This window comes from Xyrauchen texanus, chromosome 8, assembly GCF_025860055.1.
Source record: "Xyrauchen texanus isolate HMW12.3.18 chromosome 8, RBS_HiC_50CHRs, whole genome shotgun sequence".
Classification (NCBI taxonomy): Eukaryota; Metazoa; Chordata; class Actinopteri; order Cypriniformes; family Catostomidae; genus Xyrauchen; species Xyrauchen texanus.
In genome coordinates this window covers 44,977,129-44,989,112 of record NC_068283.1, presented here as the reverse complement: position 1 = coordinate 44,989,112, position 11,984 = coordinate 44,977,129, and the positions used below count along the sequence as shown (strand labels likewise).

The 11,984-nt window shown below is 38.4% G+C and overlaps 1 protein-coding gene across 3 annotated transcripts in view; it reads left to right on the top strand.

The window, feature by feature from the left end:
- Positions 1-4,683: 4,683 nt before the first annotated feature.
- LOC127648312 (nuclear factor 7, ovary-like) overlaps positions 4,684-11,984 on the top strand; it is a 33,289-nt gene continuing 25,988 nt past the window's right edge. Inside the window, exons 1-6 of one of the 3 annotated variants that reach the window (XR_007971153.1) lie at positions 4,684-5,234; positions 8,352-8,447; positions 8,544-8,777; positions 8,858-8,880; positions 8,950-9,068; positions 10,413-11,054. Coding sequence is in view for 2 of the 3 variants with exons in the window: in XM_052132969.1 (XP_051988929.1) it covers positions 4,854-5,234; positions 8,352-8,447; positions 8,544-8,777; positions 8,858-8,880; positions 8,950-9,068; positions 10,413-10,957 (1,398 nt within the window). In the remaining variant the exon portion in view is untranslated. Of the gene's footprint in view, positions 5,235-8,351; positions 8,448-8,543; positions 8,778-8,857; positions 8,881-8,949; positions 9,069-10,412; positions 11,263-11,984 lie in introns of those variants that run through there. The other 2 variants (XM_052132969.1, XM_052132970.1) reach the window with 2 other exon arrangements.

The window sequence follows — 11,984 nt, the reverse complement described above, 5'->3', positions numbered from 1 at the left end:
ACACTTTAATATGCTATTATACTCCATATAACTCCATGTAAAAGCCAGAAACTAAGCTTTTTTTTGCACAGGCCTCTCTAAAGGGTTAATGATGCCACGTGGTTATCAACAGTAAAAATTACAAATTTTACCTCTTCCCAACAGGGAAAACCACAAACAATCAAAAATGCATGACTATATGGTGTCATGGCTTTGCAATCAAAAAATGTGGTTATAATGGAAGTCAATGGGGCAAAAACAGCCACGAACAGTAAATGAGGGAGAAAAAGTTAAAATCTGATGCTGCACAAAAACTAACAATGCATCGAAACCAATGTTGTTTCTAATCTTTGACATGTCCAAGACTGTGATAAAAGGTAAAAAAAATCCAGTCCACAATCACATTTTATATTGAAAAATAAAATATAATAAAATATTTATTAATCTTCGCTGTGAAACCTCTGTGAGATCTACCAGACTATCACTTATGAGCAATTGTCTGGTTCCCTTTCGTCGTTCCGCATTTGGACTATCATCTTTCGCAGTGAAAGCCACTAATCAATGGAATGCCCTACCAGAGGACATAAAAGGGTGTAAAGCTCATGGTTTTTTAAATTGAAGTTAAAATCCTTTTTAATACGGAACCAATTATGTAACCATTGAGATTGTTGTAGTTAAATTGTTTGATTTATTAATGTTTTTCTATGGCCTTGACAGTATGTGTGTATGTATGTATTGTATGTGAATATAGGTATTGTTTGTGTAATGTTTTGTTAGCTTTGTCTCGTTTGGGGGACTACGGATGAAAAATAGCCTCTGGCTAAATCCGGTACAATACATGAAATGGACATTTTATGTAAAAAATTGTGCATGGTCCCTACTTAAATAAATAAATGAAAAAAAAAAATGAAAAAAAAAATACGTCATTTTGTGTTTTTTTCCCCCCCAAATCAGTGACATCATTTATGAATTTGGCAATTAAAGAGTTAAAATCCTGAATTTTTTTTAAAAATTTAGTAGTTTTGAACAGGACTGAGGTTGATTAATAGATTTATGCAAAAAAAAAAAAATTTAAATATATTTATCTGATAAATTTTTACAGCAGTTTAAAGTAGTGGCTGTTTTCAGCCACGAACATAACGAAAGGGTAGTGAATTTGAACAATGCACAAGGGTTAAAATAACAATTCCTTTAACAATTATAAGTGCAAAACACATAATTTATAAATACATTGTAGTCTATATGCATCGTTGACATATGAGCAAACAGAATATGAGTGTTAAAAAAGACCAAAAAAATAACTCCAGTTGTTACAGGACAACGAATGCCATATCAAACATATGTAACCTGATTTTGTCTTGATTACGGTTTGCAAACCCTTAAATAAATAATAAATGTATTATTCAACTATATAGCAACAGAGAAAGCATTAAAAGCACAAGATTACATGTTTACTGATGGTGGCACCTGGTGGTCAAGGTTGGTAAGGTTGCTTGTTCCGTCACAAGACTCGTTCAATCAAGAGGGATCAGTGCCTAGAAGAGGTGATGATAGAAATCCAGAGAAACAGCTTTTGCTCATGTAGTCTAGGGCATATATACGTCATATGCCCTCCTATCTGTTTTAGGATTTTGCGTATGCCCGCCAGAAATAAGTGATGATACGTGTGGCCGCCAGAACAGCGAGTAGGCTTTTGACCCGGAAGTTCAATCTAATAACGCGATGCCGCAGCGCGGTTCAGTTAATCGTGTTTTATGTTATTTTTTTAAATACACAGAGATGCACTGGGGAGCACTGCAAGACAGACAGTCGGACTGAGCTGATCCACCAATCAGAACGTTCATTTCAGACGCGATTCAATATTTGCTAACCAATCAAATCTTCCGTTTCAGTAAGGGGCGGGACATTTCCACCCCTGTTAGTTTTTGATGCTCTCTTATTATCTTTCTGTCGGTGCTGCCTTTTTCTCGTGATATCAAATAAGTAACATTTATATTTCTAAATAGGAAAACAATTTCACTCTACACAGAAAAGCACATAATAGTAGGCTACACAAATAAAACAAATAACCATTTTTATGTAGGCTATATATGGTAATACAAGCTAACATGTTTACGTGAACATTACTACTCATATTAGCTACAATGCTGAACAGTTTATTGTGTATTATGAATTAGTTTATTAGTTAGAGTAATAACAAAGTATTAACAATGTTCATATTAGCGTAATAAAAGGAACATTAATGACACCTATTCATTTAAATACATATTTAGCATGAAGTTACTATAACATTGTTCTTAGCAGTTACTCTACACCATGCCAGCAAGAAACTTTCCCTGATATACATTTTGTAAGTTTATGTGGGACTATAATTACAACAGTCCCAATTTTAATGGAAAAACCATTTTTACACGTTTTTCCACTTCCTCTCTGATCCCACACGGCGGTGCTCAAGGCTGGAAACAGGCGCATGCTGATTTTATTGAGAAAAAAACTGATTTTGAGGTCAGAAAGTACATTTTTTGTCCAAGACTATATTTTGTTTAAAACGAATACTATTACAGATAAAATCATATGACTTATGTTAGATTAAATTGTAGTTTCTCTGGCAAATTGTGATACATTTCCCCTGCTAATTTTAAAGCACTGTGCTAATACAGCTAGCTAAACAATGGCAGGAGTGGGGTGGGTTGCAACACCTTTACAAAGTGATTAGATTTAAAGATAAACACAATTTAGCTGATTTATGAGCCTTTTTTGCTTGTGAGGACCAGCTAAAAGGTCCTCACAAGTCTATTTTCTCAACTTTTACTATATTTGTGAGAACATTTTCAAATATGTGGCACTCACAAGTATAGCTAAACCTGCCCACACACACACACACACACACTAAAAATATATAGTTCATTGTTTTTCATGATACCTAATGCATTAACTAATGTTAAAGACATGAAAACATTTTATAAAATTCTACCAAAATTACAATAAAATTACATTAAGTATGAATTGTTAACATTTATTTGTATTGAAAACAGTTATTAATAGTTTTGTTGTCAAAATCAAAAGGTCATTGTGACATACTGGCAACCAGTAAAAACCACGAGAGCATCACACACAGCAGAGATACATTCAAAAATGAGACAAATATCCAATACAAGCTCTAAAACTGCTCCGGTGAGAAATCATTAATATTTATGATTGTTTACTGCCTTTGGCGTCTTGTAACACAAATCGTTAATTATTAAGCAAATGCGTGATGATGCGGTGCTGTTATTGAAGGTTAAACAATTACATCTGTGATTAGTGGTATTGTGACTAATATTAATCTGATTTAAATTAGGATCCTCACAGATTAGCGCTGGGATGAGTGACTGATGAAGTATTGAGAGCACCTAGAGACCTGCATGTTTGATTGAAACCGAGAGCGCTCATGTTGAAGGGAGTGAAGCTAAAAGTCTAACAGTCTCTATAGCTCAACACAACGTCTGATTGTCACGACTCACTTGCATGTTTATTTGTTTTTTAATCCTTTTTTATACCCATTAGCAGCTTCTTAATCCTCTTCTTGCTATTACTACCATAACGACTCTAGAAAATGGGCAGCTTAATATTCATACACGTGTAATTCTTACACATTTTTAAAACCAAACCGGCATATTCATCTGAATTACAGCATGTCTGAAAGTTTAGACAATAACAACTCACCCTCCAGAGGCCATTCTGTCATGCATCAATGGCTGAGAAAGCATTCATTCATTAGAATCCCTGCCTGCTGCAAAAAAGATCGGCCCTAAATCTAGTCACGATCGGCCAATCGCCGTTCATGGATTTAAGATGAATATCGGCCAATTCCGATCAATCGGTGCACCCCTAGTTTGGACTCAAATTTCTGGCACCCATTCACTTTCCTGTCATTGTCCTGGAAGTGACTGTGGATTCTCTGGGCGTGTGCGCGCTTTGCCTGTCTGATGGCCCGGGACAATTTCACCCTCACTGTTCTTAGGGCCGCCTTGTCGCCTGCTCTGAAGGCAATCGACGTTAAAAGTATCGGCAGAACAGAGTACTGACGCAATTCTGTACATGCATGCCATATGAGTACAGCCGACTGCTTTCAAACGCTCACATGTGTATGTCTGCGCGTGTGCGCTCGTGTATTTTAATGTAAATACAGCTGCTGTTGTACTGTGCTGCATGAGGGTACAATACGAGTAAGAGATGAAAGGACAATAATCTTATACCTCAAAATATCCAATCTATAAATGCTTCCTAACAGACCTGCTGCTCTCTGTTATATTGTTAATATAACAATTTTAATTAAATAGAAATAAATACTCAATTAAAATTAAAAATTATTATAACCTTGCTACACCTGTTTCTACTGGGATTAGCCTATTTAAGCCATCCGATCCTTATAAAGGGGGAGCTCTCTTCCTTTCTTCCTGCATAGCGCCTCAGAAGCTGAACAAGTGTTGTTTTTTTTATTTAACCCCTAGAATGAATAAATCTCTAAAAAAATCATGTGTATATCTGTAATGAGGATATATGTGATTATACAACATTATGATCCAATGATCAGAGTTAAATGAGACAAAGATTCAAAGAACACAAGATAGATTCAGAGATCACAAAGACACAGAAACTCCTCCCTCATACAACACTCACCAGGAAGTGACTGCCTCATTTCTCTCTTTGCTGTCGTACTGACTCTTCTGTGAATATTTGGATCAATGATCAGTGCAGAACTAAGGGAAACACTTTCAGAAAGGATTTTTGTGAAGTTAGTTTCAGAGTAGACAGCAGATCTTTGGTGATTCTTGAAAGCAACATTCAGAAAGTGAAAGTAAAGTTCAGATCGTCTTTTAGAAACAGTTCAAATGGCTTCTCTATCTGTGGAGGATCTCTCTTGTCCCGTGTGTTGTGAAATCTACAAGGATCCTGTTGTTCTGTCGTGTAGTCACAGTTTGTGTAAAGAGTGTCTTCAACAGTTCTGGAAAACCAAGAGAACTCAGGAGTGTCCCATCTGCAGGAGAAGATCTTCAAGAGATAAACCTCCTCATAATCTGGTGTTGAAGAATTTATGTGATTCATTCCTAAAGGAGAGATCAGAGTGTGAGGAGATCTGCAGTTTACACAGAGAGAAACTCAAACTCTTCTGTCTGGATGATAAACAGCTGGTGTGTTTCGTGTGCAGAGATTCACAAAAACACACCAACCACAAATTTCTCCCCATCTGTGAAGTTCTTCCATCTTACAAGGTACTACATTTTTTCTTGAGTCATCCAAGGATAAAACATGTATGTAATTTATCTGCACTCTTTATGATCAAAAATAAAAAAGTCTCAACTTTATGAGAATAAACCCTCAGATCCTTCATCAGACATCTGCAGTGTTGCCAGACTGGGCGGGTTCCTTCCCAATTGGGCTACTTTCTATAGATTTGTGTGGGGAAAAATGTGCTTGTGCGTGTGGTCAAAATTTGGGATGCTTTGGAATGATTTTGGTGGGTTTTTAAAATGATAAAATTAAGAGTTTCCATTGCCCATGCAACTAAAATAAAGAAAATGGTCTGGTCTGCACTTATATAGCGCATTTGTTTTTAACCTTAGCGGTTACCAAAGTGCTTTACACTGTGTCCCATTTACCATTTCTCACACACACTCACACACATACACTAATGACGACAGAGTTGCCAGGCAAGGTGCTAGCCTGCCATTGGGAGCAACTTGGGGTTTAGTGTCCTGCCCAAGGACACTTCGGCATGTGGGCCGGGATTTGAACCGCCAACTGTGATTAGTGGCGCACCCGCTCTACCACCTGAGCTACAGCCGACCCCAGAAAACATGTCCCAGATATCAAGTGGTGGTTAATGCCAGGACTTATCTGTGTCTAACTTATTAAAAACTAACTTATCTGTTAGTTTTTTTTTTGAGAAATTGTATGTTTCTTTATATGTGTGAATAAAGAAAAATGGGTAAAGAGGCACTTACAAGGGAAGTGAATGGTGTCAAGGTTTGGAGGGTTTAAAGTCAGAAATGTACTTACTTTTGGGTCTGGGTATCTCAGCGAGTAAAGACGATGACTATCACACCTGGAGTTGCGAGTTCGAATCAAGGGCGTGCTGAGTGATTCCAGTCAGGTCTCCTAAGCAACCAAATTGGCCGGGTTGCTAGGCAAGGTAGTGTTGGACCTCATGTGGTCAGATACAAGACAAAGGCATGCCTAACACAGTCGTAAAGCCTTACTGAGGCCTACAAACACTGTCATAAATCTAACTGATAAAAACCGTGCCAAAATCAAACAAAGGGAGTACAAAACAAACGACAACTCCCATGAAGCCTTGCTCACTTTACACCTATGTGTGAAATTCCAAAGGATCGAACTGTCAACTCTTATTGGATAAGGTACACGACAGAACGACCCTCAACTTTGCATGCCGGACATAGACACAGCTCATCGCTGCTCTCAGGTGTAGCCTCGTTGCACAAGGAATTAACGTACAACTTAAAACTGTGGCCATACAATCTCCATCTCACTGGACGAGTTGAGATCACTCTGTGTTCCACTGAACACTCAAACAGATCTGAAGGAGACAGCCGAGCAATCCACATCTTCATCTGTTTGCCTGCAGAAGTGAAGATAGAAGATTTCTCTTCCCTCTTCAATCAAGTTGACGTCGCTGATTTCTCCGCCAGCCTGCCGACAGAGCGAGGAATCGGCCTCCTGTCAACACTCCATCCTCAAGGAACCGAGTCGGAGTCAAATGATGGATGAACACACATTCTACCTGCATCCTCACGCGGTTCAAGTAAGAGGTCACGTCTGGGCAGAGATAGAATATTTTAGTGTGTTATTCTTGTGTATCAAGGTTATTGCTTGTACAGTTTATGGGCTGCCGAGTCCGGTCAATGCTGTTAATAATACTCATGGTATTACTGTAACGTACTGTTATCACAAATGAGATTTGCTGTGTTGTAATCCAACCACGTTGGACTGTTGTGTATTTCCGCCATCGGCACACTGAGTTTATCCATTAAAGAGTCAAAGACCGTGAGACGGTTTACGAGCCGGTTTATTATGAGTGATAAACTAACAGCTGTTATTCTCTCCCACGATCGCGAAACCGGCTGCGGTGCCGGCACTTTATTCTCTCTCTCTCTCTCGTACTAACCACACACACACACACACGACCCTCACAAACATACCACATACATTTGACTAGTAGATAACTTGGTGATAGAGCTCAGCTTTGTCCCTAATTTATCGTGCAAGCGGAGACACGCGGTAAACAGGCAGACGCCATTAAACCAGCTTCTCTCCGCCCACATCCGCGGCCAAATTCTCTGGCCAGAAATCTCACGTGATGTACTCTCCATGAGAGTCACGTCCACCATTTTAATGTGCGTCACTCCTTGCACACACACACAAACACACACAAACACAATTATTAATTTTTGTTGTAATACACATTATGTCACAAATGCTGTTGATTGAGTTTAACTTGTATGTATTTATTCTGAAAGTGCTCCATGATTTATAACAGATATCTGATCATCTGAGTGTTAGATGACATGAAGCGATGGCTTGAGATTATTTACATTGAAATCATGAACTGAGTTTTTATGAGAGTCAGCAACTGCACAAGATGAGCCTGAACTAATTTTTACTCAAACTAACACTTAAAATGGTTGTTGTTCTTAAATGTGTAAATGTTGTCAGTCAAATAGAGTCACAAACACTTTATTAGGAACACCTGCACACCTACTTACTCATGTGATTATATAATCAGCCAATCGTGTGGCAGCAGTGTATAAATCATGCAGATGCAGGTCAGGAGCTCAGTTAGGATCATAGTGTTCCTAATAAAGTGCTCTGTCAGTATATGTCCTGCTATAGGGGTGTCCCGTGTGTGTATTGGAGATCTCAATCTTTATGCAGCTGATGCATGTCATTGACTATCTGTGAATGAAAACTTTAATCATCCGGTCTTTAGCTTTTATTTATGTACCTCCTTTAAACACTGATCGATCGTTCTCTATTCCCTATAGCAGACTATTGATTTAATTTCTCTCTCTTTCACCCTGTTATGCAGTTTTGAGTTTGAAGACTCGGTCGATCCCTGGACGAGGATCTGCTGACGACACACTCACTTTGAATTATTGATATTTTAAACAAAACTTCATTTCTTTAAAGAAATTATAATTCAAGATTCTTCCAAATTAATTACAGTTTTCAAGGATTTCAGCCTCACAAAAATATCTAAATGTATTTTTAATGACAAAAACAATATACATCATATAATCGACCTCATGAACATATTCTTATCATCTCTCAGCAGCTTCAGTTTCACAGATTTTCACTTTGTTGAATTGCAGGAGGAACTCAATACAACACTGAAGTCTTTACAAGAGAAACTCAAACACACTGAAATCATTAAAGGAGAGTTTGATGAAGCAGTTCAACACATCAAGGTGAGGATACAGATGAAGAATCAAACACATTTGGTGATAAATGATGTGATGTGTGTGAATGCAGAACTGATTGAAGTGAATTTGATGTGATTTCAGACTCAAGTTGAGCACACAGAGCGTCAGATTAAAGAGCAGTTTAAGAAGCTTCATGAGTTTCTCCGAGATGAAGAAGAAGCTACAATCACTTCACTGAGAGAGGAAGAGGAGCAGAAGAGTCAGATGATGAAGAAGAAGCTTGAGGAGATGAACACACACATCTCAGCTCTTTCACACACCATCAAACACATGGAGGAAATGATGAAATCCAATGACGATGTGTCATTTCTAAAGGTGAACGTCAAACTCTCATCATTGATTTCTGCTCTTATTGATCATTGATCATTGATCAAGTGTTTTTTTGTCTTTTGCAGAACTTTAAGGTGACAATGGAAAGGTAAGTGTGTCCTCTCTATGGTTGTGAAGTGAAAGTCACTGCAGTACTGACTCCTGAATGTTCTTCCAGAGCCCAGATCTCACAGCCGGGTCCACAGATGACTTCTGGAGCTCTCATTCATGTGCCACATTACTTGGGCAACCTGACATTCAGAGTCTGGAAGAAGATGCAAGACATTGTCCACAAGAGTGAGTCTATAAAACCAGGGGTGGATCTAGGGGAGGGGACACAGGGGCAGATCTATGGGAGGGGACACAGGGGCGTATCTAGGGGAGGGGACACAGGGGCAGATCTATGGGAGGGGACACAGGGGCGGATCTAGGGGAGGGGACACAGAGGCGGATCTATGGGAGGGGACACAGGGGCGGATCTATGGGAGGGGACACAGGGGCGATCTAGGGAGGGGACACAGGGGCATATCTAGGGATCCGCCCTCTGTCCCTCCCCTAGATCTGCCCCTGTGTCCCCTCCTTTCATCAACTCTTTTGATGAAAAAGCGTTTATTAAATGTTTGTTTATTACGTGCTGGTGTTTATTAATATGTTTGATTTAGTCTATGTGAAAGGTGACTGGTTAGAAGACTCTTGGATAGGGCAGGTGAATATTTTATAACCAAAGTGTAATGAATTAACATAACTTTACATTTACATATAATAAATTGTACTTTTCTGCCAAGGATCTCTCATTGTCCTTCATACCTTGTAATAAACTTTTAATTGTAAATCCTGTAGGTCAATTAAAAACTGTATAGAAAATTAAAGGCAAAAACAACTTTTTGTTATCACGAGAAAACGACACAGAAAAATAATAATAACGCACCCCTCTTTGAGCTTCAGTAATTTTCTCTCTTCAATAAAGTAATGCGGTACCAACATTGGCCAGCAGGTGCCGCTATCAGTAAACATGTAATCTTGTGCTTTTAATGCTCTCACAGATGTCATGTGCAGACTTTCATGCTGGAATTTAATTATAATAATATATTTTAATATAAAGTTGTCTATGCTTTTGAAACACACTGTCGACTGCAGAAGTGAAGAGAAAAAAATTTAAAGAGAGAAAAAAAACATTTTTAAAAAGAGAAAAACATATTTTTGACTTATTTCAAGAACTGAGAGACAAATAATTTTTTGTTTGTTTGTTTGTTTTTCACATTGTGGTTCGGGGCTTCTGTATCTGTGCAACCTGAACTTAATTATTAAATCTATTATTAGGATAAAAAACAAAAACACACACACGACCTAGATACAGTGCCACGACTGAAACAGGACGCAGGTGTCCCGGCATGCATCTTTGAAACCTGAAGCTCTTATTAACTTGACCCAGTGTGTAAAAACGTGCCAGTCCTCCGTGAGACACTGAAGAAACAGCGAGACGCGGTGCAGCATGTATGAACGATCATCCCATCCCTAACCTGAACCCCTCTAAGAGCGCATGTGCCCATCATGTCACCCCTCAAACATTTCAAATTGATACTTTGTTTTTGTGTATATTCAGAATATGTCACAGTATGTAACAATTGTTTCTCTCATCAGCTCCTGTGATTCTGGATCCAAACACCGCAAATCCACATCTGATCCTGTCTGATGATCTGACCAGTGTGAGACTCAGCAGCGACAATCAACAGATTCCTGATAATCCAGAGAGATTTAACTGTTATGAGTGTGTTCTGGGTTCAGAGTGTTTTAATTCAGGAACACACTGTTGGGATGTGGATGTTAAACACAATAAACTCTGGATTATTGGAGTAACTACAGCATCAAACCAGAGGAAGGGAAGAGTTTTCTTCAGCACTGATGTCTGGAGTGTGCAGTATAATGAGTTTAGATTATCCTCACTATACATCAACAATCCCTCCCCTGTGTTTCATGTCACACAATATCTTGAGTGTCTGAGAGTTCATCTGGATTATGACGGAGGAAAAGTGTCATTCTCTGATCCTGTAACTAACACACATCTACACACATTCACACACACATTTACACACACTCTCTTGCCATTCTTCTGTAGTTTTGATTTCACTCCTCTGAGGACTTTACCAGTTAAACTGATGGTGACAGAAAATCACAGTTCTGACTGATTGTGATTATCAATGATAAAATAAGAGAATTTAAGTGAAATCATTGTGAATTGTGAAACACTATGAATTGTTGATCTTTGTAAAGGACTGATATGAGGTGATTTTAGACTTTATTATCAGAACTTGTTCTTTCAGTTTTCTGTTTTCTTTACATTATTTCATGTCTTATGAATGTATATTCTGATGTATAATAACCAATAATCATAATTATTTAGGCGTGATCAAGGTTAGATTGAATTGTTTTATGTCTTGATACACACCGCTTGATGACAATATGAGACAATTTAAGATGAAATAAAATCATGAAATCCTCAAAATTCAGAGTTTTTCTTACAGTAACAGTCATTATACAAAAGTATTATATTGTGTTTTACAGTACGTGGAAATGAACAACTTCATCAATAAGACAAAAGTGCCTTACATATTTATTGTTGTGTTTCTCATGTTAGTTCTCAGTGTCCGTGGAGGCGTGAAGAGAAGCACACAACAAATAGAATCTGTTCAGGAATTTCACTTTACTGATTAAGACATAGCGAACTTACATAACGGGGGTTTTATGCTCTTGCCCAGCGCTGATGGGTTTATGTACAACCATCCGCACCGGAGCCTACGAGCATACTGATGCTAAATGTAAACAAGCAGAACTAATCCCTACGTAATGACGTAGCCACATCTGATTGGCTAATAAGAGCACATGGTGTATACATGAAATAACCGTAACAAACAATGTATACTGAACTAACACCATAACAAACAATGTATTCTATACTAACACTATAACACCACCCCCCTCTTAGCTCTGCAGTGTCCCTTCTGCACGACTGAGGGTTAACAGTTAACTTTTTGTTGTCTTCTATTTTCTTCTTTAGTCCATATAATCGACTTGGGGCTCGAACAAGTCAGCCCCCTTTTGTCTTCGTCCCCTCTTTTCCACTGGGATTAGGGTCACCGTTAGAGTCCGTTACAGGAAGGGTTAGAGGCTCTTCCGACACAGAGTTGTCAGAAGATGACAAGTTTGGTGCTTCTG